This window comes from Miniopterus schreibersii (assembly GCF_964146895.1).
Source record: "Miniopterus schreibersii genome assembly, chromosome: 3".
NCBI lineage: Eukaryota > Metazoa > Chordata > Mammalia > Chiroptera > Miniopteridae > Miniopterus > Miniopterus schreibersii.
The window spans coordinates 84,478,380-84,505,733 of record NC_138103.1 but is presented as its reverse complement, the minus strand read 5'-3'; the positions used below and the strand labels follow the sequence as shown (position 1 = coordinate 84,505,733).

General features: G+C 38.8%; 1 protein-coding gene across 1 annotated transcript in view; it reads left to right on the top strand.

Moving 5' to 3' along the window:
* Nucleotides 1–27,354, top strand: part of DNAH5 (dynein axonemal heavy chain 5) — a 165,414-nt gene that overhangs the window by 34,706 nt on the left and 103,354 nt on the right. The window contains exons 16-29 of the mRNA XM_081133505.1: nt 3,815–3,986; nt 6,328–6,473; nt 7,980–8,142; nt 9,030–9,269; nt 10,830–11,020; nt 11,118–11,205; nt 13,819–13,952; nt 17,880–18,081; nt 18,639–18,874; nt 21,075–21,293; nt 22,793–22,855; nt 23,387–23,625; nt 24,358–24,598; nt 26,766–26,965. Coding sequence (XP_080989631.1) covers nt 3,815–3,986; nt 6,328–6,473; nt 7,980–8,142; nt 9,030–9,269; nt 10,830–11,020; nt 11,118–11,205; nt 13,819–13,952; nt 17,880–18,081; nt 18,639–18,874; nt 21,075–21,293; nt 22,793–22,855; nt 23,387–23,625; nt 24,358–24,598; nt 26,766–26,965 — 2,534 coding nt within the window. The remainder of the gene's footprint in view (nt 1–3,814; nt 3,987–6,327; nt 6,474–7,979; nt 8,143–9,029; nt 9,270–10,829; nt 11,021–11,117; nt 11,206–13,818; nt 13,953–17,879; nt 18,082–18,638; nt 18,875–21,074; nt 21,294–22,792; nt 22,856–23,386; nt 23,626–24,357; nt 24,599–26,765; nt 26,966–27,354) is intronic.

Below are 27,354 nucleotides of genomic sequence, written 5' to 3'. Positions count from 1 at the left end.
AGACGATGGTGGCTTGAACTAGGATGTCAGCCAAGCAGTAGATCAGTGAGTTAGAGACTTATGTCAACAGGCAGGTTACGAGAGAACTCAAGGATGATTCCTTTGCTTTTGGTGTGAGCAACTCATGCATTTACTCAAAGTATCGCTGTTCTGTATTACTGAATAGGTTACATTCTGCACAACTTGCTCAGTAACATGCATTGGCCCTGAGTGGACTTGACACTTACGGAGGTGGCAAAGCCTGGAACTAGTTTATTTTGGAGGACAGGAGGGAATCATTTGTTCCCATCTTAAATATAAGATGATTTTTAGAGATCGAAGTGGAGGTGTTATCCATGCAGATAGATATGTAAGTCTGGAGTTGAGTGCAGAAGTCAAATGAAGATGACGTATGTTTGAGAGTTATGAGCTTTCAGGCCTCTACAGACATGCCAAAATAACCGAGAGCTTGTCCTCTTCATCTATTTCTTGGAAGGCAGTTCAAAGTAGAAAGAGACAAGCCAGTATACACCAGTAGCTATGAGTATAGATTCTGAAGCCAATTGGATCTGGATTCAAATGATTATCTTTGGGCAAATTCCTTTACCCTCCTAAGTCTTAGTTTCTCATTTATAAAGTGGATGAGTAATACTTTATGGGATTGAAGGATTAAGGTGGGACATAGAAGGGTGATTGTAAGAAACGCTTCCCAAATAGAATAAGTGATGGACAATGAAAAAAGGTAAGCAGTGGAGAAAAGCTTCAGGAAATGTGTAAGTAGCTGCTATAATAGAACCTTCAAATGTAGGCTGTTTGACTGTGGCTTTTATGGAAATTGAAAGGATATATAGGAAAATTGTGGAAAAGTTTTATATGAAAACAGGATTATGTGGCCTATTTGGGAGATGTTGGGTTTAACAACATTCACGTATTCCACTGGGCTTCTTACTTCCTTCTTGTAGTTCTCTCAGAATCCTTAATATTAGTTGACTGCCCAAGAGGGGAGATATTGTATATAGGCTTTTCCAAACTTGTCCATCCAGAGACCATTTTTCTTATGGAATCTCTGGGGTTCGTATTTCAGGGAAAACACTTTGGGAAACATTAATCTAATGACAAAGTAGCACCAACATGTACATTAAAAATATGCGCTTAAAAACAATTGTATTTAACAAGTACATTAAAGTTACTTTCTTATAATTAATTATTGTTGACATTAGCATTATCATAAAAGGTAGGCTGGAAGTACCTCTTATTTAAAAATGGTAACATATAAATTAATTACTGGTACAGTTCAGCATTAACAACAGGTAAATTTCAGTGGACGACCAGAATCCATGAGTTTCTGATCACAAATGCTCCTTCTAATGAGAACTAATTAATTAATTAGAGATATATGATTCATCATCTCCTGTGTGCCTGGTACTGTTTCAGCACATTGAACAAAGCAGGCAAATTTCTTGTCCTTATAGAACTTACACTCTAGTTGGGTAAGACAGAAAATAAATAGTGCACATTATAAATTATCTATACAGTGTACCTCGGTTTTCGAATGTCTTTTTTGATGAACATTTTGGGTTACGAATGCCATAAACCCGGAGGGAAATGCTTCGGTTTTCGAACACGCCTCTGAGGTTGAACATGCCACACAGCTTCTGCTAGTGCAGGATCCTGAGGCCTAGCTGTCGGCTGTTGTTCCCTCGGATTTCAAATGTTTCAGAACTCAAACTGTCTTCCAGAACGGATTACATTAGAAAACTGAGGTACCACTGGATAGTCTATTAGAAAGAGATAGGTGCTATGGAAAGGATAGGGCAGAGGTGGTTTTTGGTGATGGTTTCCAGTCTTAAATAGGCAGTCAGGATAGTACTAGTTGAGAAGGTGGCATTTGAATAATTATTTGAGGGAGATGCAAAGGCCCTGAGGCTAAGGAAGATGTTAGGGCAGGAGCAGGTAAGACAGGAAAGGAGTGATTAGAGATGAAATCAAAAAAGTAATGGAGTCCAGATTGGATAGATCTTTGCAGACCAAGGGAACAACTAGTAGCCCTGGATGAGATGGGAAGCCAGAATGACATGATCCAGTTTATATTTTGAAAGGATCGCTCTTGCTGGTAAATTGAGCATAAACTGTGGGGGGCATGAGTGGAAGCATGGAGACAGTGGTGGGCTATTACAATAGTTTAGGTGAGAGTCAGTGATGGTGGTAGTGGTGGTAAGCAAGTCAGATGTAGGATCTGTTTTGGATATGAGCAAACAAGATGCCTTGATGGATTGCATGTAGGAGCGAGAGAAATGGAGCGAGGATGACTCTGAGCTTTGGCCTGAGTACTGGACAGATGGAGAAATGGAGTTTGTTTAATGACAATTTGATTATTGTTGATACTACACATATAACCTACTATAAAACAGGTTCCAGTTAGAATGGTCTTCTTGATCTAATTTATAGTACCTGGGAGGTAAATCCTAGTACCTGGGCAAAATGGCATTATGAATACATTTTAATTTAACAATTTTCTTACCTTAACATTGAAAGTCTGTCACCTCATTGTCAATACCAGAATTTTTTGATGGCTACAGGGTGTCTACTGTTTATTGGGGTTAACTTCAGGCTGCTCATCTGAGGGAAAGTGTTATTTCCTTTGTTAAAATCCACCCTTTGTTAACACTAAGAAGTTCCTGCTTGGTATCTCCCCTACTGGAAAAATTTTTATTATCTCTCAAGTGAGGCCATACCTTGCTTGCTCTTCTGTGGTCCCAAATATCTTTCTGTGGTGGGGTAAGGGCCCCTGATAGTCATTGTCCTACCCATCTACATCAGGACTTCTCTTTTAGTTAACACTCTTTTGATTTATAGCTCAATTTCATTTATAGCCTGACCTTGGTTAAAACAGTTGTTTTTTGTTTAAGAATTTCAGAGAAAATATCCTCATTCCCCAAAAAGTTTCCAGATCCTTCTCAGATAGATAATTGGCAAACCATGCTTTGGAAAACATTGATTGCTCAAAGGGCCACTCATTGCTAAGGATGGAGTTGCCATCAGTTGAGATGGAGAATGCTGTGGGCAGAGAAGGTGTTGTGGAAGAACAAACTTTTAGTTTTGGACACATTAAGTTCAGAATGTCTGCTGTATTTTCAAGTGGAGGTATTGAGGAGGCTCTTGCCATGTATGAATGTGGACTACAGGAGTGAGGCCTGGGCTGGAGATAGAAATTTGGTTGTCTAGAATTTCATTAACCAATGTCACCCCAATACATTTAATGAAAAAAATTGCTTGTCTTTGTATATGGATGATAGTTAAAGCCATGACACTTGATTATATCAACACTGGTTCCTGACTCCTTGTATGCTTTGGGTCTTGCATCAGGGCCCAGCAGTGGGCTGAGACAGACCTCTGGTGACCCCAGCACTTTGGGTGATGAATATGGTCCACAGGAAGTGTCCCGAGGAGCAGGAAGCATGTGGTACCAGTGTACAAGGTTGGCCACATGAGCTTAGTGATACACAGGCTAAGGCGCTGGTGACATGACTTAACCTGGTCTAGAAAAGTCACTTGGCCTAAAAACTTTTCTCTGCTTTTGGGCTGGATAGGTGGTGAGAAAATTTTACTCTTAATTTTTTTTTCTCGCCTCCGCGGTTGTATTTGATCAGATTAGGAATGTGCATATATGGAGAGGTTTCTTGTCTTCTGTTCAATTCTCACTCCGTTTAGGCCGCTCTACCTGCCCTACAGCTGGACCCCAAATAAAATTCACCCTTTTATTAAAGAAAAAGTGATATTAGTAGATATTAAAAGTGAGATATTAATTGATTATTTAACTCCCATATCATTGCAGATGATGCTGGCTGAATATCAGAGAGTGAAGTCAAAAATGCCTCCTACCATAGAGCAACTGATGGTCCCTCATTTGGCTAAAGTGGATGCAGCCCTCCAACCCGGCCTGGCCGCCCTGACCTGGACATCACTGAACATTGAGACGTACTTAAAGAACGCTTTTGCCAAGATCAGTAAGTCTGTCTAAATGGTTATTATTTCTCAATATGAAAGGCTGAGTTTTTAATGTCTATTGTATAATTTCTTGCAGATATTGTGATATAAATAGCAAAATGGGGAGTGTCATTTTTTAAGCTGTTCCCCAAGGAATTTTGCCAAAATATATGTATTCACTAATTTCCTGGAAAGTATATATATTCACTGTTTAATTTTATCCTCAGAGATGAACTACATTAAAAAATATACTTATTGTTGGACATTAGAATATAAAGGATCTTCAGAGTCATTCAGCTTTTTTACTAATAGGTTAGTGTATATTCAGTCCCCAGTTTGAAAGATGGGGAGATTTGGACAGAGTAGAGTGCTGAGCAACAGGCTATGTGGGAAAAGTTCATGCAAACATTTTTTCTTAATGAGAGATATAATATACTTTAAAACATATGTAAGGTGGTATATTCCTTAGAATACAGTTTCCCAGAATGTGTACTGGTATGCTGCAAAGAGGGGATCTAGGCTCAGAGACATCAGGAAATTCAGGTTGAGCAAAGCCAGACAGGCTTCTTTTCTGTAGGACTTCTCATAGCTTTTATTATTTTTTTAAAAATTTATTTTTAATCCTCACTAGAGGATATATTTTTCCATTGCTTTTTTCAGAGAGTGGAAGGGGGGTGGAGAGCGAGCAAGAGAGAGAGAAACATCAATGTGAAAGAGACACATAGATTGTTGCCTCCCAACCAGGGCTGGGGATTGAGCCTGCAAGCTAGGTATGTACCCTTGGCTGGAATTGAAACCAGGACCCTTCAGTCTTCAGGCTGACGCTCTAACCACTGAGCAAAACTGGTAGGGCTCTCATAGCCTTTAATATGCCACTGTCCAGTGCTCTCCAAAAGTGGGCTGTTTTGGTGGCATTTCCCAGAATTCCTTGGCTACATTCTAGGAGAACATATAGACCTTATAGACGTTCCACGGAGGGCAGTGGAACTCAATTTGGAACATGGTATGGAGAGTTTTTCCAGGAAGACTTAAATGTTGCCATTCTCCTTGCCTACCCAAGGGAGAATTTCCAGGTTCTAGAGGCAGCCTACATCCCTTGGCCACTGGTCATTCTATTTTCAATGCCAGCAGCTTAGCACCTTCAAGTCTCTTTCTCTCTGTCTCTCCACTTCAATATTCATATTGTCTTCTGACTCTGACTCTCCTCTCCCACTTATAAGGACCCTTTTTTATGACTACCTTGGCCCCACCTGGATAATCCAGGACAGTCTCCGTATCTCAAGATTCTTAACTTGATCACATCTGCGAAGTCCTCTTGTAACATTTGCAAGGGATTAGGATGTAGACAACCTAGGGTGCGGGACACCAAAGACCTTGAGGAATGCTTTAGGACTCAGTCAGATTTTTCAGAGACATCAATTTACCATAGATGCCCCTGAGGGAGCTTTGGAGAATCAGATATAGTAAAGAATTTTACTGAGCACACACTTGCTTAAGTAAAGGTGTTGGCTCTCTTGAGTAATGAGTAAGCTTACCAGGCAGAACTACTAAATATTTTGAGTAGCCTCGTTAATAATTAGCTTAGAAACTTCTAGGGCTTTAGTCTTTAGGAAGTAAAGGTATTTATTTAAGGAAGTGTTTACATCTCTGATGCATCACGAGTACATAACATGGATTTTTCCATGTTCAATTTTAACTTCATTTCCTAGAAGAAAGTAGTATCAGAAAAAAAGAAAATTAACTATGATAAATATTGAAAAATGTATTTACTTCATAGATGGAAATTCATTAACCATCATTCCTCCTTTGGAAGTAAAGTTGTTAATTTCCTTCAGAATTGGCATTTCTGTCCATAGAACTTAGTGTTCAATGTTACTTTTCCACGACTTTAAAAAATGTACCTTATGATAGTAATAGAAAAAGAAACACGGGGGGAATTTCACTTTAGTAGGATCTATTGAATACTTCCTGTGGACTAGGCACTGGGCTAAGTGTCGAAGATGTCAGGATGAAAGATATGCATCCCAGAAGATAAGACGCAAGATGGGACCGTGTGGCATATGTAGAAATGGAAGGATGCTCAGGGTCATTGTCAGTGTGGGAGGAGGGGGCCGCTCGAGTATGCGCAGCTCACAGGAAGCCTCCTCGGGGAGTTGCATTTGAGCCCAGTCTTCAAGTCTGAGTCAGAGTCCTGCTGGCTGAGAAAACTGGTCAAAGAAAGAATAGCGTGAGAAAACCAAGGGTGAAACTGGTATGGGCCACTTTAATCCTGGTTTTACTACTGCAGTTTAATCCAGTAATGATTTAAGAAAACAAAACAAAATGCTTAATATCTTTCATTCGCTGCTGTTTTTTCCAAAGAGGACCTGGAATTACTGGTTGACAGGGTCAATGATTTGATCGAGTTCCGCATCGATGCCGTCCTGGAGGAAATGAGCAGCACGCCTCTTTGTCACCTCCCCCAGGAGGAGCCGCTCACCTGTGAAGAGTTTCTCCAGATGACAAAGGTTATTAGAATATTAATGTTTTTATTAAACATTGTTTTGTGATTCATTTTTCTATAAGGGGCATTTTTAGAGGCATAAATTAAATTTTTTTCTCCACCTGTTATTGGTCAGTGATAGATGTTATTCAAACATGGAGTTTTCTGCCAATAATTGGAAAATGAAGAGGAATGTATGTAGGGAGTGACTTAGATGTGAGGCTCAAATCATTTCTTTTCAGATCAGTAGGACAGAAATTGCTGTGGAACCCATGGGTCATTTTCTTCATATTTTTTGAAGAATAGAGCTGTTTAGCTGAAGAGCTTCTAGTAAACTAGAGTTAATTCATACAACAATTGTTTTAAACAGCTTCTGGACAGAATTTCTTCTTTGAACTTTTCTGTAGGGCAGTGTTTCCCAAACTGGTGTTCTGTGGCGCATGGTTCTGGAGCGATTGCCGGGAAACCTGGGAAAGGTGGAGCCTGTGTCCACACCTCAGGGTAGACTGTACCCTAACTTTCCCCTTATGGATTCTTTACACATTGACATATTAAAATAAGGCCTTCCTTTTGATTAATCATGGATCTGAATAGTCTGAACTAACAAAAAAAGCCTAAATGCATTAATATAATTTTTAAAGCCTATTTATGTAAGCAGGCCTTCCTTTCATTAGTATTATTGAACGGAAAGTATAGGTTTTATATATAAAATTGACTCCACGTCTGTACAACCCTACTCTTAACATCCACCCTTTAGTTTCAGCAAAATACTCCATGAATGTTATATTAAACTTAATATTGTTTACTTGAATTATATTGGTTTCTCTTTGTATATAATTTATACATTTGTTTTTGATTTATAGAATTATAACAACTATAAATCTATGAATTTTATTCTTAGTTCAACATTTCCACATTTTAGAGGAAGATCATAATAAAAATAATCTAATTAAAATTTTTTTATTGAACTTATTGGGATGACATTGTTTGATAAAATTATATAATTTCAAGTGCACAATTCTGTATCATCTGTATATTATATTGTATGTTCGTCATCCAAAGTCAAATCTCCTACCATCACCATTTACCATCACCATTTATCCCCCCTTGACTCTCTTCTACCTCCCTGTACCCCCTTTCCCTCTGGTATTTACCATACTATTGTCTGTGTCTATGAGTTGTTTTTTTAATCCCTTTACCATTTTTCACCCAGCTCCCCAGCCCCTGACAGCTGTCAGCCTGTTTTCTGTATCTGTAAGTCTGTTTCTATTTTGTTCGTTTATTTTGTTCATTAGATTCCATATATAAGTGAAATCATGTGGTACTTGTCTTTCTCTGACTGGCTAGTTCCCTTGTTTGAACACATTCCCTTACAGGATGCCTTGTCTGGGATAGCGTGAGAGGTGTGGCCAAGCATCGTTGGAGGCCCAAATCTCATCTGGAGGCTGAACCTATGGCATTATTACCATTACTGATGTGCTCTCAAGAGCTAGATAAACAAAAATGACTCTGTGCTAATTTTTTTTTGTAGGATCTTTGTGTAAATGGTGCTCAGATACTACACTTTAAAAGCTCATTAGTGGAGGAAGCAGTCAGTGAGCTAATAAATATGTTGCTAGATGTGGAAGTTCCATCTAAAGAAAGCAAAAGAGTATCCAGTGTGAATGGTGCTGATTCAAAAAACAAAAGTTCAGGTAAGAGATGGGGTAGTGGAAGGGTCCTCTTTTCCTAGGACATTACTGACAACTAAAATTCAATTTTCTGAGTAGCAATTAATTTCACACTTGTATAACACCCTCCCAATTTTTTATATGTTTTTTAAAGTCGATTTTAGAGAGAGGGGAAGGGAGAGGGATAGAGAGATAGAAACATTGATGAGAGAGAAACATCGATCGGCTACCTCCTGCATGCCCCCTACTGGGGATTGAGCTCACAACCTGGACATGTGCCCTGACTGGGAATCGAACTGGTGACCTCTTGGTTCATGAGTCTATGCTCAACCACTGAGCCACCCCAGCCAGGCCCTCCCAGTTTTATAAGGATATTTATAAATCTGAAATTATGTAATGACTCTGTGTCATTAATTACATTATTTTTTGTTAAATTCTTCACATGTACTTTGCATTGGCTCTTGTTAGCTCTCTTTGCATTTAGCTATGAGTGTGTGTTTTTTCACTTATCAATAGAGTAGGATGGATTATGGATTAGGAATTTCCACTGGAGTACATTTACACTACAGCAAACCTTTCATGGGAGAGATGAACACAATGAAAGGCAGACATGGGAAACTATTTCCCCAAGGTTTTCTGGATGTTAGTGGAAGAGAGAGCACCAGACCCGAGGCCCCTGAGGCCCATCCAGTCTTGATTTTCAGCCATAGCTCCTGCCTCTCCTCCTGTTTCCTTACACTGAGGAGGAGAGGCTCCCATCAGTTCACCTGGGGACCCAATTTCTATTTCCTATCTGATGGCCTCACTTTCTAAGAAGTGTGTCATTTAAGTGTTATCAACTTTGCATGTAATTTATCTTAATTTTCTTCTCTTTAGTTACAAAAGATGGCTCTCTCTCTCTCTCTCAACAGCAAGAAGAGAGGAAGGAAATTCCGACACTTTGACATCTTCCCTTAATGCCGAGTCGGGCCTCCTGCATTTGACGACGATCACGAGAAAGAAGAAAGAGACTGAGATGTTAGAGGAAGAAGCCTGCGAGTTACTCTCTCATTTTAATAACCAAAACATGGATGCTCTTTTGAAAGTTACAAGGAATACACTAGAGGCCATTCGCAAGCGAATTCATTCATCCAACACACTTAACTTTCGGGGTAATAATCCCACAGAGTTGGCCTGCTATCTGGCCAGGCATAGGGGCTGGTTGAGTGTTGTGTGTAGTCCTGTTAAATTTAAATAACTAAAAAGCCGGCTATTTATTGAGTGCCTCCTTGTAAGTTTATACGTTGTGAACTTGGATTTCCCCAACAATTCTATGAAGTAGATACTATCATTATTCTCATTTTAAAACTGAGAAAACGAGAGCACAGGGAGGTTAAGTAATTTGCTTAAGGTCACTTAGCTTTTGATAATAACATAATAGTTGGCATTACTTTTAATCTTTTTATAATAAGGTGAAAACATGTAAGATGAATTAGTGAAGGAAAAAAGCAACACATACTTTAAAAAGGAGATATATGGAAAGATAATTCCATTGTTAAATTATTAGGTGATTAGCTAGTCTTACAAAGCGAGAGAGATCTTTTTAATGCCATGCTCTTCAAAGCAGAGAATTTTAAAATAATTTTGTGTCAATTTAGTACTTTCCAGCTGGTTTCTTCATTCTTAATACAATCATCTCTTTCTCAGCATAATTCAGAAACAGGTGCTGCATTTCCCAGATGGGCTACAAAAATCCATCAAATCTAGAAACATCCTGAAATTAAATTTAAAATTTAAAATAGTAAAAACACACACACAGTAATTAGTTAAAATGGGAAAATAATAGGCTAATAAAACCTTTTTATTTACTTTGAATATTGGCATTTAAGGGAAAGCATCTTGAACATTAAACATGAATGGGTCAAAAGGGGAAACGCTGAAAGGATTGTTTGATTGGTGGCGTGGTTCATTGTTTTATTTCACTTGGAGTGGAGGATAGTTCTTTTCTTTGATACAGGAATATTGTTAGGACTTATCAAATGTTGGTTGATATGCTGAATATTTAATCACATTTCTTTCCCAGTTTTATATATTATGGGTATTTCCAACTATATATATAAAGTTACACACACACACACACACACACACACACACACAGTCATTCGTATTTCTATACCTATATCTACATCCAACTATAAAGCCCCTGGAATATAACTGGTGAGCTATAATTTATTTCTTCTCCACTTTTTAATTGCTCTGAGTTTGGATTATACACTCTGTGGTAGGAAAGGCATATGTTTTATTTGAAATTCCAAACTGGTTATTTGTTCTGACTTTGGCTTGATTTGATAGTTACTCTCGTTCTTAATTCCCTGCTTAGTTTTTCTACATTTAACTTATTTGTTGACATCCTGTTATTTGGACACTGACATTTTCAATATTTGAGATACGAGTTTACATAATTAAGCCTGTTCCCACACAGTGGGTATCCATGGAAGGTGTACCAAGGAATTTTAATCAACAGAAAATGGCTTGGGTTCTACTGAGCTGCTCTGTTATATGAAACACAACTAGATTCTCCAATAGTTTTCATTCATTCATTCCACAAATATTTGTCTGATTATATACCTATTATATATTGTTCTCTGTGCTTTAATTTTTCTGGTTAATAATGAAATAAATCCCATTTTAAGTTAAGAAGATTCCATTTTCCCTGTTTTGCATTAACTCAGACAGTAACAGTGCATCTCAGATGAAGCGGAACAGTCGGCCCATTTTCCGGGCAGGCATCACTCTGGCCATTCCCAACATCACCATGGTCCCTGCCCTGGAGGACATACAGCAAGTGCTGAACAAAGCCGTGGAGTGCATCGTCGGTGTCAGCAAGGGGGTTAGACAGTGGAGCGGAGAGCTGTCCTCCAAGGTGGGTGTGGGATGAAGAAATTACTTCATATGGAGTAAAATACAACAAAATCTTTTACAGATGGGACTGAGCTGAAAAATATCCTTTTATGTTGTAGAAAAAGATGCATGAAAGAAAAATGGTTGCTTTGCAGAATAATGAAGACAGTGATTCTGATGTTGAAATGGGAGAAAACGAACCTCAAGGTAAACGTTCTTTTTGCTCTTTTTAACTAATCATTGTAAACCAGTATTTATTGAGCTAAAATGCATGTTTCCTCCATGCAATTTTCATATCAGATTAGGATGGAATATTAATCTGTGAGCCAGTTTTACGTGTATAAAATATAAAGATCCATGTGTTTTAATATCACCAATATAAATAATTTATCTCTAATGGGTATCCCACAATTTTGGGTGCATCATTGATTTTCGGTCTAATGTGATGATGAGAACTGGGGGACAAGAAGGGTTTAATTTCTTAATTTAAAGAGATACTTGTCATCATCATAATGAATATTTCTTGATACCAAAGAGACATTTTTGACCCATTGTGTGTCCTGTTTTGCCGACATGCTGTGATGTGTGTACATGCTGTACATCCCATGGTTTTCATTTGAATTCTGTAAAATTAGGAAACGTATGACATACAGGTTCCTAATTATATTAAATGTTGCCTTTAGTTCTGCAGTCTCCTTTTAAAGCAGCCCTGCAAACAGCAGACCCCCTGTAATTTTCAATTAGTACTCATGTCTCCTGAGATGATAAATCAACTAACCATGGGGAAGAAACTACAGCAAGTTTCTCTTTAATAAGTCTGTTGCTGAGGAGAATAAAGACAGCTCAAAACAACTTATACTATTATGTACTTCTTTCAGCTAAAAGCCATGTTGTTACTGTGTTCATTTCACTTTTATATTATGTAGAAACATTGCTTTACTTTCTAGAGTTTTCTAATCTCAAAATATGTTCAGTTATGAATTATATCTTACGTTGAGAGGAAAGAAATGTTCAATGAAAAGTTGTATATATATTTCTGTCATGATAAAAGACTGTTAAAATAAATAAGCCACATCTTTTTAAAATAATAGTTTTGAGATATAGTTTTCATAATAAAATTTATCCTTTAAAGCACACGATTCAGTGTTTTTTTCATATGTTCACCACCATCACCACTATCTAATTTTAGAATATGTTCATCACCCCAAAAAGAAACCTTGTACCCATAAGCAGCCACTTCCCATTCCCCTTCCGCAAAGCCTGTGGCACCAGTCATCAACTTTCTGTCTGTGGCTTTGCCTATTTTGGACATTTCATATAAATAGAATCATACGGTATGTGACCTTTTGTGACTGGCTTCCTTCACTTAGCATAATGTTTTCAAGATTGATCCATACTGCAGCATGTATCAGTTCTTTACTCCTTTTTATTGACAAATACTATTCCATTCTATGGATTTATCACATTTTATTCATTCATTCATCAGTTAATAGGTATGTGGGTTGTTTCCTTTTCTTAGCTATTATGAATAATCCTATGAACATTCATGTACAAAACTTTTGTGTGGACATTTTTTTTCATTTCTCTTGGGTATATACCTGTAAGTGGAATTGCTGAGTTATATGCCCATGGGTTGGGCTTTCTCAGTATAGTTTCTATTGGCGTTTGTTTCTGTGTGTAAACACTATTCTCCTGTTTCTTTGCATGTCTCTCAATTTAAAAATTTGTTGAAAACTTGATATTTTAAAGACCATAATGTGACAACTGAGAATTTGATTCTCTTCCCCCTAGGTTTGTTGTTGTTACTCTTTGTTTTTTATTGACTTTCCTGGGCTAATTCTATAAAATTTGTCTTTCCTGTGGTATGTACTATTGTAATGTCTGCTTGATTAGCTTAGTGGTCAACTAATGATTGCACAGAGATTTCCTTTAATGCTTTAAACCAGTAAGCCTGCCACCCTTTACCTGGGGACACTGTGTGTGTGTTGGAGCAGTATGTGTAAAGCACCCTCAAAGCTCAATAAATTTTAACACTACCTTAATCTTTATTTACTGATTGTGAAAAGCCAAAGAGGGGCATGTTCAGGTCTTTCCTGGGCATGTGCCTAGCTCTGTACATATGTGTGTCTTCTTGAGCTGCAGGAAAATGTCAAGGCATTACAATACCCTCTATGGACATCTCATTCACCAGATCTTTAACTTTTTTGGTCAATCTCTTTTTTTTTGCCCCAACTAATAGCATTGCCTCAGGCAGCTGTAAAGTTAAACAGTTGTTGCTGATTATTTTTGACAAACTCCTTGGAGATAGAGATTTTTTTTCACTCAGTGAATTTTGAGTCAGGTCAAATAAAGATAAACTCTTTGAATGAGGCTTTTGAAGGAGCATCCAGATTGGTCAAATAGTGACATTTTCATGGGGCTTCCCGAGGAGCTCCAAACGCAGTCTGGCCCCTCTGGTGACTGCTAGGCTATGGTTTGTACAGTCACAGTGTTTGCAGGACTGTTGTTTTTTGAGGCTACTGCATAGCCAGAAAGGGGAAAATGGGCATAGAACAAGTTAAAACACCACAAAACTCACTATTGTTACAAGATTTAGCATTTTTCTTGACTAAGCGAGTCTTTCTTGGATCATTGCAAGCTTTGGATAATTTCTAGAGTCCTGAAAAATTGATATTGACAATTTTTTCCAATGTTTTTATTTGCTTTTATAAAGAAGATTTTCAAAGGTCCTTACTTTACCATTACAGAAACCTCCTCCTCTTTTTAAAGCATGTTCCCTCCAATGTTGATACAAACTTTTTCCTCTTTTTCTGCTTTTAGATACCGTTGAGATAGCATCTGTAAACTTACCCATTCCAGTGCAAACCAGGAACTACTATAAGAATGTTTCTGACAACAAAGAGATTGTAAAATTAGTCTCTGTGCTTAGCACAATCATCAACTCCACCAAAAAGGTAGGTCACAAGGATTTGTAGCCAGGGCCCTTTGCTTCATATCATGTACCCATGTGAAGCTGAACATCACAAGCGTGTCCTTCCCGTAGCCAGGGTCCCCCTTACTGTGACTTCAGCGAGCTACTTATGGTATCTTGTGTGTACTCAGAAAATGTTTGTGTAAAGATTTTTCATTCTAGATTGCAGAGTGAAAGAAAACTATTATTTCTGTGTTTTATATTGTGTTCTCTTTAGTGCCTTTAACCTACTTATTTATTTAGTTCAAATAAGTATAACTTAAAAATTTTTTGATATGTCCCAAACCACAAGTCAGACTGGTGTTCCAGTTACCTTCATAGAGCCGCTGATACTAGTATATTTGAAATAGAATAAGATTTACAGCCAATTTTTCATATTTTTGTAGTCAGGCAAATCTTGAAAAATATCAGATGAAAATTTATGTATATTGCCATGTGGAAATCAGATAATACTGAAAAATAAAATATTAGTGTTATCAATGCAAACTTGTATTACATATGGGTGTAAATTTGGGTTAATTTCTATTTCCAACTTGCTCTTCTCTCAACTTTTCATTTTTTGTTCGGACAAATCTGTTCTTATAGTCAAAGAGACTCCAAACCCTGGTCAGTTTCTGCTTAAAAATATCTATATTCACATTGTCACTAAGATATGTTGACTCTTTAAAGTAGTTTTTAGTGTTGAGGAAATAGTTGCCACTCAGTAAATACATCTTTTCTGTTGCTTTAAAAAAAAATTCTCACCTGAGGATATGTTCATTGATTTCAGAGACAGAAGAAGTTTGAGAGAGAAAGAGAGAAAAGGAGAGAGAGAGGGAGAGAGGTGAGAGAGAGGGAGAGATGTGAGAGAGAAACATTGATTAGTTGCCTCCTGTACACACCCCAACTGAGGATCGAACCCACATCCTTTTGGTGTATGGGATGATGCTCCAACAAACTGAGCCACCCTGCCAGGGCTCTATTACTTAGTGTTGATGGAATGAATTTCATTTGTTTTGAAAGCATTTTGAAAGGCTACCATTACTGTAGAATCGCAAGAGGATATTAAGTTTAATTTTAATGTCTTCCTGAGGGAACTGGAAGCTTTTGCATTTATGCATTTTCAATTTTTCTTTCTTAATACATTGAAGGTCCTGTGTTTAATTTTGCCCTAGAGACAGTGTTCACATAATTCAATTTAACAAATATTCATCTAGTGCTTAGTTTATCAAGCTTTATACTAAATGATAAAGCTAAGTAGAGTATTCTATGATGATAATGAACATTCACATGTATTTTCCAATGTCTCGTAATCATGGAAAATACAATAAAATAAATCAGTAATAGAATCCATTACTTTCTCTGAACATAAGTAGCCTCTATTATGAAAATCTAAGGGTAAGACATAGCAATTGAAATGAACATACTGCTGGCAACAAATATACTTATATCTTTGTCACTTTTATTACATTTGCTTTTTTATTATATAAAGGAAATGTACAGATATTAGTCTTCCTTAAAGTATTGGCACTTAGAATAATTTGAAGGACTTTTTTCAGTTTTCTGGAGGAATATATGAGTGCTTGGTCACAGTGCTAGACATGGCCAACCCCTCACAACCATAGACCCTTCTGAATGGTTCTCCCTCAACCATAGAAAATCCTAGGATCCAGTCCCTCTTCTCTTTCCATGGGCTGGTAGTCAACTTATAACATTGCTAGGCTTAAAAAGATGAGCTAGCTGAACTAAACAATCAAATTAACCTTGGCAATAAATAAATAAATAAGCAGAACAGTTCTACATATGTTGTTCAAGTAATTTTTCCTTTAAGCTCTGTTACCTCCGCGCTAAAAACTTCCAATTTAATAAAGATGGACACTTCCAGGTAAAACAAATGAAAGTCTAAAACATTTAGTTAGGGTATATCTTAATATTGCAAACTCTTGGATGTTGAAAGAGCTCAGGATTCCAGAAATTCTACCTACATCCAGGGATCTTCAATAGTCTGTAATTCATTCTCCAAGCCATCACACATTTGTGAATGTCTCTCTGCTGTTGTGATGCATTCTGGGCATTCATGTCAACATTTCAGCCCATTCCCGGAGCATTTGTGTTTGGGACAAGCAGTGACAGTCTTAGCTTTCTGCATTTTAGTGGGTGAGAAGTCTCAACACCCATTATACCTGAATCTCTGAGGGACATTTTAGCTGCATGTCAGGAGGTGGAGTGAAGCTACTCCTTGGTTTGGTGCAGGTTGGTGCAATTTATTTAATGTAATTCGACCATTTAGAATGCTGTTCATTTTTCAAATAATTGCATTTTTAATTTTATCTCAGTTTAAAAAAATTTTTCTTATGCAGATATAAGTCTGAAATTATAAAGTAAGCCACTAGAAAAAAGTTGATTCCCAAGAGGTATAAACATTATAAATGAGGAGACAAATTTTCAATTCTTCGTAGATCATATGATTATCTATCAAATAAATCCTAGAGGCTAATCTGCAAAAAATAAGGCCCAACAAGAGTTAGGTTGGTAGTAAGTTGAAAGATAATTATAGGCATTCCTGCTATAATGCAATAAAAATGTTCCTAAAAATCCTGTTTTGCAAATTTGCACATTTAGTAAGATAGGGATTATTCAAAAGGCAGGATTGAGGCACACACACGCACAAGTTAGGAAATTTCACAATCAGAGTAGCAGCAAGAACAATAGCAATCTTAGTAAAATATTAACCCATTTAATAACATTCTAAAAAATTATAGAACTTTACTGTCAAAAGGTGAAAGAAACTTGTTAGAAGGTAGTGTAAAAAACTGTTGAAACTGCTGAGTTATGGAAACAAGGGTAATATATGCAGAGTTCAGGCTGAACTGTGCAAAGAACATTCTCAAAACAAAGTGGTCACTAAATCGGCCCTAAAGGAAGAAGCGGTGAAGGGGGTGTGGCCCAAGGATTGTGCCTGTCTGTGGCCTGCTGCTTTAGCTGGTACCAAACAAAGTGCTGTGGAAAATGGCATTTGATAAAGTGGCCTACCCACTCTATTGACCTCATTCCCTAGTTACCAATCATGAGTGAGCCAATTCATCTTACAGAAACAAACTTTTTAGCAAACAGGACTGTTTACTAAAAAATCAGTTAAAAAAAAATCATGTACCATCAATAGCCAGTTATAAAAATAGTGGGAAACAGCATCATTGAAAAATACCTAGTACCATACATACCAAGGAGGGTGTGGGATCTCTATGATGATTACTCTAAAACTTAACAAGGAATTAAAAAAAAAATGATTGGAAGATTTAGAAAGACATGCTATGTTCCTGGATGGGAAGATTTACTATCATCCAGATGTCAGCCCTTATCCAATGAATTTATACATTTTATGTGATTGGATGCAGTGGGGTTTGAGGCTGGATATGTTCTGTTTGCCCCTCCAGACCTACTCTCTACTCTCTACCCTCTGACTTTAAGGAAGAATCAGTAGGCTTCCACTGAGGTTTTCAGTTATTCTACCAATGAGCGTTTGGAGGAGAAATTGGGGTAGGGAGGAAAGAGAGTGACCTCAGAGTATGTTTTTTCCTGTAGTACTCTCTGTGGCATGATTTTGAGCTGTGGTTTCAAGGTCCAGCTACAATCAAGAGGGCCTTGTCCATAAGAGTCTTCATGGACTATCTCTTTTTTCACTTTCTAGAAACTGTCCCCAGTTCTTTTGGCTAGGGATGGTCACAGTTTCACTGTTACTGGCCCTGGGTTATCGTTTACACTGTTGTATATAGTCCCAGTTCTGTGGTGTTTCCCAGTAATCACAAAGTTCACTGATTAAACACTTTACCCAATCCTTGGGAACCATCAGCAATTGGCAAATATTCACTGTTAGCATGATGCCATTTCTGACTCTTCCTCCTCAACACATATAATCTTCTTTGTATCCTAGGAAGTTATTACATCCATGGATTGCTTCAAATGCTACAATCACATTTGGCAAAAAGAGAAAGAAGACACCATTATGACGTTTATTATGAAAAACCCCTTGCTTCCTGAATTCGAATCCCAGATTCTCTATTTCCAAAACCTAGAGCAGAAGATTAATGCTGAGCCTGAATATATCTGTGTGGGCGCCATTGCTCTGTATACAGGTTGGTTCAATTTTTTTTCAGACAGCCACAAAAAATCAAGGTATCCTTCTGTCTCTTTACTGAGATTAGTATTCCAGAGAGTTTCAGCTATCTTAAAGATTGACTTTCCTTTTATGGGCTTCAAGCTTTAAAACCAATTTGTAGACCTGTTTTTAATTCCTTTCTGCATAATTATTTATTCCAGACTATTTTGAACACTTTGCTGCTACACCTTGAAAATAAGCGCTAATTCAGAGAAAGAGGGGTCTGTTTTATTTGCAATTAAAGTTTACCCTTTCTTTAATAAATAGTGGTGACAGGCTTACCTCTAATGGTTTTGATATGTCCTTTGTTTCTTTTTTTAGCATTTTGAAATGTGTTTTCAATTGCTGGAAACAAGCTTTATGAAATAAATGAATATATAAGGATTAGGAAAAATTAATTTTTTCCACTTTGATTGTTCATGTGTCAGAGGGCTATCAGATGCAAAATCTTTACTATTAGCAAACAGTTGCACTGGGTTTTCTTATAGCGGTTCAAGTTTTTCAAACTGAACTGTGGACACTTGGGTTTTACAGCCGACTTGAAGTTCACCTTGACTGCTGAGACGAAGGCCTGGATGGTTGTCATTGGCCGTCACTGTAACAAAAAATACCGGAGTGAGATGGAAAACATTTTTACACTTGTTGAAGAATTCAGTAAGAAACTGAGTCGTCCAATTAAAGACCTAGATGATATTCGGATTGCTATGGTGGCACTGAAGGAAATTAGGGAGCAGCAAATTATCATTGACTTTCAAATAGGACCTATCGAGGTAACTGATAATCATCCGTTCATTATAGAATTATCTCCACAAGTTAGGTGAGATTAGCTGAAATATTGCCCGGGTCTGGGCTGGAGTACCTGGGTGCTAACCCTAAGAACAACAATTTCAGTAAAGATGGTGTCTGACCCCTATCGGGTGTCTTCTGTGGGCCAGCATTAGACCCGTGGGCAGGCCTGAGATGAGGGTTTTTATACAGGTGATTTATTGGTGAGTGGTCCCTGGAGAAGGGGAGCGAGGGAATGGGAAAGAGTGAGGTCGGGTTGGAGGGAACTAAGTGAGGGCGCAGTCTCAGCTCTAGACCAACTTCAGCCTGATCCCACGGGGAGCAGTGGAGCATGAATTGCATCACACAGTTTTTTTCCACTTTGAGACCAGGGGATTGCTCTTTGTACCCCCAAGTCTATTGGTCATCGACCGTAATCTCCCTGTGAGAAGGGTCCTGTTCAGCTGACAGTTTTCTAGGAAGAGGGCAGCGTGATTCCACAGCCAACAGCCCCGGGAGTTGAGGATGCAAATAGCAGCTGGTAAACAGGTCCTGGATGGGGCGATAGCAGTGTCCATTCATGTGTCAGCTCTGTATTAACTCATTTAAGCTTCCCGCAACCCCCACTCTACGCACAAGGAAAACTGAGCATCACAGAAGTTATGTAACTTGATTAGTGTTGCACATTACTTTTGTTTTTATTATCATACTATCTTTTTTTAAAAAAATATATTTTTATATGGATTTCAGAGGGAGGAAGGGAGAGGGAGAGAGAGATAGAAACATCAGTGATGAGAGAGTCATTGATTGGCTGCCTCCTGTACATTCCCTACTGGGGATTGAGCCCACAACCCAGGCATGTGCCCTGACCCGGAATCAAACCACGATCTCCTGGATCCTAGGTCGATGCTCAACCACTGAGCCACACTGGCTAGGCTATCATACTATTTTTTCTAGATGAAAATGTTTTATCAGCAATGGGTCACTATATTTATTCTTTTAAATGAGACTAGTATAATTGTAGCGTTAAAACAATTCAGACATAAAGCCACTGTCTTTTCCTCACACCATAACTGGAGTGTCTGGACTTACACTCTGATGCTCAGGGTCATACTTTAGTGTCACATTATCTGGACCCCTCATTGAATTTTTAGAAATTTCAAATTACGTGAACATGGTGCAGATGACTGCATGTTTGCACTCCTGCTGTGTTGGGTGAGGGAAGTCACATGATCCATTGTGCTCTTCTTGGGAATGGAAACATCAAGGCAAAGAGTCTCCGCTTTGTGTGGGACCACGGGAGTTCCTGGGGTGTGAAGAGGAGCCCAGTAACTGGCAACCCTGTTTTCTTCACCTGGGAGTTAAGACAAAACTATAGTCAAGTAGTCAAGATCAAAGTACAGTCATTATAATGGACTGAACTTATTTGGAAGACATGATTTAGTGTACAACTCTCATATTCCCAATATGCCCTCCACCCCAACCCTGCACACACACATGGGCTTGTGAATACTAAGTCCCAGAATTGGACTCTTCCATCAGGCGGCATTGGACAGCTGTGGGCCTCTGTAACCCACTCTGTTTTATTGGTTGGGTGCCGATCAAGGAGAAAGAGGGAAGAGGGAGGGAGGCACTGGGCTGTGCTTGCCCAAAGCAAGTCTTTTCCCAAATCAACAGTGAGATATCCATCCTACCTCTATGGGGAGGAGTAATGGTAGGAAGGGGCCAGGGATATTTAGGGAAATTTTTTTCTCATGAAAACCTACCTTTGTCTCATTTTAACTCTCTGGCCAAGAGAGTTACCCAGGATTTTGCATCCTGAGGGTGATGACCTGGCCCAGACTCTGATTCAAGAACACCCTCTGTGTCTTACTATAGGAACCTCTTACCAGCAAGTAAAATACGACACAGATACACCTTTTATTTGTATAACAATTTATAGTTTTCAAATTGTATTAAAATTATATATTTTTTGATATTCACAAAAAACCTGTGAAGGAGTCTGGGACTTTTCCCATTTTGCAGATGAGGAAATGAAGTTCAGGGACCTAGTTGCTCACTTAAGCTTTTACAGTTTGCAAATAGAGTAACTAGAACTCCCTGGGTGGGTCCGTTCATGCTGATCTTTTCCATTCTAATGCTTTAATGAATGACGGTGTAGAGTTATGCATCTGACAGGAATTAAATTTTTCTTCTTTTGTGTAGGAATCTTATGCCCTACTTAACAAAAATGGACTTCTGATAGCAAAGGAAGAGCTGGATAAAGTTGATACTCTGCGCTATGCTTGGGAAAAGCTTCTAGCACGAGCCAGCGAAGTTCAGAATGAATTAGTCTCCCTGCAGCCCAGTTTCAGGAAAGAGCTTATTAGTACTGTGAAGGTCTTCCTCCAAGACTGCCAGCAGTTCTATTTGGACTATGATTTGGTATGACTCTTGCCTTCTATTTGAGTTATTTTCCGGGAACAGTGAATGGAGTATGCAAGTTTGTGTGTAATATGCTGTTGAGTATGCTCTGATTCCTGGAGTTCCTATAAATGAGTGATATCCACATGTCCTGTCCTCAACAGCCCTGCTCAGCTTCTGTAGCCTTATGCCTACGGCTTCTTTTATGTTGTTGATCATCTCATACTTGGTTTTTCTCTTTTCCATCCACTTCTTAGTTTACCCAGCATGATTGTCTTTTCCAAAGAACCCTGCATTCTCATGATATACCCAAAGTAGGACAACTTCAGTTTTGTCATTTTTGCTTCCACTGATGTTTCAGGCTTAATTTGTTCATCTTTTTGGCAATCCAGGATGTCCACAGCACTCTCTTTCAACACCACTTTTCAAATGAGTCAATGTTTTCTGTCTGCCTTCTTCAATGTTCCACTTTTGCATCCGTACACAGTAATTGGAAATATGAGAGTGTGGATGCAAAGTGTAGTTGTTTAAGGATTATGTCAAATTTAATAAAATTTCCTAGGAATGGGAATTTTATTTTCATGAAACCAGACATTTTCCTTTCACAATCCTTTTGTTCATCCAGAATTATTTCAGTAGGAAATGGGGAATTTAACAGTGCTATTTATATTATACCATTGGACTGTTCCCGGTAGCTTTATAAATTTATGTAGACAAAACCTATTTACGTGTAGTTATAATGGTCCTCCTTCCCACAGTATTCATTGGTTCTGCACGTGCTATAGAGCACCCGGCATGTGCCAGGCACTGCCCTTGGTGCTGAAGACACAAAAGTGGACAAGGCAGATGAAGTCCATATTTTATCACACATATATGAGTTTTAGTGCAGAACGTTTTGCTGGGAATGTGTTGTGTAATAAGACCCATTTCTAGCTGATTATTATATGCTACCAAAGGGAAATATGTAGAGCATAGGGTGACATTTGTTCCTGTTAACTAGTAGCACACCAACTGCAGTGTTTATACAGTTAGGGAACTGGACCCATGCACTAGCTTCACGGGTGAAGAATCTCAGAACTCCACATATTTCAGGTGTCCTAATGTAGGAAAAACTGATTGGAATGTTAAGATTATAGGTTACTTAACTCATAGATATTGGAATGGTTAAATCTGTGAGTTATTTGCATTAGTGCTTTAGTTCAAAACTAGACATTACATGTGCTTCTTATAGAGTAGTCATTAATCTGCCTTGACACCTAAGAAATGAGTTGTACATATTTACATATTTTTAATTTTCGGAATTTCTTGACATATGAAAGTTGCGGCATTAACTTGGAGTTAGACTTGAAAATATTTCCAAATGAGTTACTTTCCCGAGTCCTTTTAAAATAAAAAACTAGTTCCTGTCATGTATGTGATATGAATGAATACTAACTTTGATGATCAAATACTTTGAGCTCATGAAATTTATATGCAAACACTTCATACTATTTTATATTAATTTTAACTGTTTGTTTCAGAATGGCCCAATGGCTAGCGGCTTGAAACCCCAGGAAGCCAGCGATAGGCTTATCATGTTTCAGGTAATCGTTTTATTTTCTGTGACCCTCTAAACAACCAAAACCTTAATGTGTTTTAAACACATACTTTCCCTACCCATTGACATACAAAGGCTTATTGTGGAATATGGTATGGACTTACATTTAAAAAATATCGTTTGGGCCCAGCCGGGTGTGGCTCAGCTGTTGAGCAGCGACCTAGGATCCAGGAGATCGGGGTTCGATTCCCGGTCAGGGCACATGCCCAGGCTGTGGGCTGCAGCCCATCAATGACTCTCTCATCATTGATGTTTCTGTCTCTCTCTCTCCCTCTCCCTTCCTCTCTCTGAAATCAATAAAGATATAAAAAAATAAATAAAAATAAAAAACGTCATTTGGTATGGTTACAATTACAGTTGGTTTCTATGTAATTAATTACACTCATTTGATATTTCTCTTTTATGTGTTCAGAGATCATACATTGATGACTTGCTGATTTTCCAGTTCTTTTTTATTATTTGTATGTTTGTTGATGTCTAAATTATTTTGATAAGTTTTCACTTGTTTTTTTATTAGAATCAATTTGATAATATCTATCGGAAATACATCACCTACACCGGGGGAGAGGAGCTTTTTGGTCTGCCAGTTACCCAGTATCCTCAGCTTCTCGAAATAAAGAAGCAACTAAATCTTCTCCAGAAAATATACACTTTGTACAACAGCGTTATAGAAACTGTAAATAGCTACCACGATGTCCTGTGGTCAGAAGTGAACATTGAAAAAATCAACAGTGAGCTTTTAGAGTTCCAGAACAGGTGAGAAGTTAAGTGTTTAACATGCCCAGAGCTACTGAACCTCAAATGCTTTCTTACTTGATTGGCCGTCAAGTTGTCTTCTCCTTCCAGACATTTTGAAAGCACGTCAGGCTGCTTTGCAATTGTCCTTTAGATATCACGCTTGTCAAATGCTATTAATTGGCCCGTGTGTGTACCTAGGGAGACAGGCACATCCTTTAAACCTGGAGGAATCTTGCCAGGGGCTTTTCTACAGCTTGGAAGAGCCGATCTCTATTTATATTGTACTTATCAAACATTCAAAGTTTATATTAGATGATTTCCTGGAATAAAAGCAAGAGCCCCATGATTTTTCTACGTCCTGTTGAGTATTGAACCCAAAGAAGACGGAGGGTCATTTGTTGTATGTTTTTGGTTGACGGCCTGATAGTCTCTGCTGTGCTTTGAACTTGGCGGCGTCTTAAGACATGTTTGTAGAGTTGAATTGAATCAGGAGGCACCTCTATCCTTTAAAATAATGCCTTTTGTCTAGTTATTTGTTATGAGAAATTGAAAAAATTTTTTTTCTTGATTGGGAGGAGTAATTTTATGATATAAAAGTGTATTAACAGATATCTGATTCCTGAGCTTTAAAAATGTGGTAGGCATTCTGAGTGATTAGTTATGCTAGAAATGCTGGCAGACAGTGTTGGACTGGAGACTTCTGGACTCAGCTGGAATGGGCTTTCCTGTTGCCTTCCCTTCCCCCCGCAGGTGTCGGAAGCTGCCCCGGGCTGCGAAGGACTGGCAGGCTTTTCTGGATCTGAAGAAGACCATTGATGACTTCAGCGAGTGCTGTCCCCTGCTGGAGCGCATGGCCAGCAAGGCCATGATGGACAGGCACTGGGAAAGGATAACTGCTCTCACCGGGCATTGCCTGGATGTGGGCAATGAAGCTTTTAGGTTAAGAAACATCATGGAGGCACCGCTTCTGAAATACAAAGAGGAAATAGAGGTAGAGCTGGTAGCATGCGTGGTGGGAGGTTGGGAGGTCTCACGGGACTTACCTGATAAAACTCCTACATTGTGGAATGCTGCGTCAGTGACCACAGCAGGACAATTGAAACGCTTTTCACGGCCTCCAACTGATTCCTTCAGCAAATAGTGATGTGACAGGTTCTGTGCTAAGTGCTGGGGATGTGAGGGTGTACCCCTGCATTCATAGTTCATTACTTAAGTTGTTTAATCAAATATTTATCCAAATAAGGATACAGTTAGTTCCAAGCTGTGGTAAATGCCATAGAAGGAAAAGTGTGATGTTCTGTGGAGTTCCTACAGTAAAGGGGCTTGACCCATCTGGGAGGTGGGGGCAGGGCGGTAAAGGTAGAGAAAGGTGGGGTGGATGCACCTGACTGGCTGGGTAAAGGGCGTGTGCTTTTGTGGTCCGGGTGAGGGGCTTGGAAAGTACAAAAAAGACAATGCCAGGCAGAGAGAAAAGCATGTATGAAGGATCTGAGGTGTGTTTGGGGGACCAGAGAAGGCCAGAGTGACTGGGGTATGGGGGTGGGGGAGAGAGGAGATAGCTGAGAAAGGGCAGGTGCGGTCCGGCTGGAACATGTTATTGACTTTAGGCTTTGGAGTAATGAAGAGCCACCTGGAAGATGTATTTTGAGCAGCAGATGCCATGGTTAGATTTTCATTTTGTAAAGTTCACTCTGGTAGCTGTGTGGAGAAGGGATGGGAGGTGGCAAGGGAGACGATGGGAAAACCAATTGGGAGGTTATAAGAATATCCGAGGCAAGAGATAATGTTGTGCTGGATGAGTGGGCAGCTAGCGAAGCTGGAGAGGGGAGAAAAGACTAAAGAGGTCTTTAGGTGGCAAAACTGGGTAGAATTTGGTGATGAAGGACACGTGGTAGGAGAAACATGGGGGAGGGGCTGAGGGTGGACCCTCGATTTGCTGAGAGATCCAGATGGGTGATGGGACTTATCGCTGAGATAGGGAATATTAGTGGGGAATTGGGTTGAATGACAAGGTACAAGACTATGAACTTGATTTTGGACATGAGTTTGATATTTCACAAACTGTGTTTGGGGCTCCCTTATATATTCAAGCAGAGAAATCCAATAGGCAAATTGGATGTGGGTCTTGCCTGGAAATACAAAAGGTTACTGACTGCATGGGCATAGGCCTAGGGAGGGGGTGGAGCATGAAATGAGAGGAAAGCAAAAGCAGGGCTCCCCTAATGCTCCAGGAGAGGGTAAGGCTGCAGGGGAGGCTGGGAAAGTGAGCAGAGTTGGGAAGAAGTCAGGTTTCTGCTAATGCCCTTCTCTCACACTGCACTGATTTGACTTAAATCAGAGACATGAAAATTTGAGTCTTTGGTTAAAGTTTCAAAATTTAAAAGGTTATTGCATACTTTTGATCCCAATTTAACATGTTTGATAGAATTAACATATAACTTTGTGTAAATTTAAGGTGAACAACATATCGATTCGATACATTTAATTTCAATTATATTGCAGCATTAGCACACCTCTTTCATCACATGATTATCATTTCTTCTAGTGGCAAGGATAGTTTAGATCTGGTCTCTTAGCAAATTTAATGTTTATAATACAGTTTTGTTGTCTATAATCACTATGCTGTGCATTACATCATCAGAATTTATTCATTTGCTAGTTGCAGGCTTGTTCCCTTAAACATCTCTCATTCTCCCACCTCCCAATTCCTGGTAACCACGAACTCACCATTTGTTGTGAGTTTGTATTTTTAAATTTCACATATAAAGGACATCATATTGTATTCGTCTTTCTTTGTCTGTCTTATCTTACTTAGTCTTTTGTCCTCAAGGCCCATCCATTTTGTCACAAATGGCAGGATTTCCTTTTCTTTCAGAGTTAAATAATACTACATTGTTGCATCTTTTATCTTCCTTTCTGGAATAATTTGGTGGGAAATTTTTACAAATTATGGCTCTGTTATTTAGTAATATCTCTATCTCCATCTCTATTCCTAAATCTATATACACAAATACCATTTATTATATTGCAGTTTAGACTTGGGAACATGAGTATTTATAGATACATGTGAAGCGAAGAGTGAACCTCTGTGGAACCTAGAGTATTTGGGAAGGATGTGTGACTTTCACGCGATAAAATGAGAGCTTGCAATTTTATAGGACATCTGTATCAGTGCTGTGAAGGAGAGGGACATAGAACAAAAGCTGAAGCAAGTGATTAATGAGTGGGACGGCAAGACATTCACATTTGGCAGCTTTAAAGCCCGCGGAGAGCTCCTCTTGCGAGGAGACAGTACTTCAGAAATCATCGCCGTGATGGAGGACAGCTTGATGTTGCTGGGCTCCCTACTGAGCAACAGGTGGGAACATCTCCCTCTTTCTCCTGAGATCTGACAACCATAAGATCAAGCATTTCAAGGGAAACTAATGTTTAAAAAATGCAACACTACCCTACATACAATTGACTCAATATTAACAATCCTGGTTTTAATTTTAGCCTTTGGCGCAGCGTGTGTGATACTGTTTTTATTTCATTGTCCTCTATTTGTGGAGTGTGTCTGAGACCATCAGTTGGACAAAATAATGCAACATGCGATTGGCCACTTGGATCTTCGGGAACATTTCAGCTTTGCTGCTGACTCGCCTCACTGCACAGCCGACAGCTCAGCAGGCACTAGAGTCCAGAGGGGAATTATTCTGAGTTCAAATTAATCATTCTACCTAGAAAACCTTTCTGCCAACATGTTTA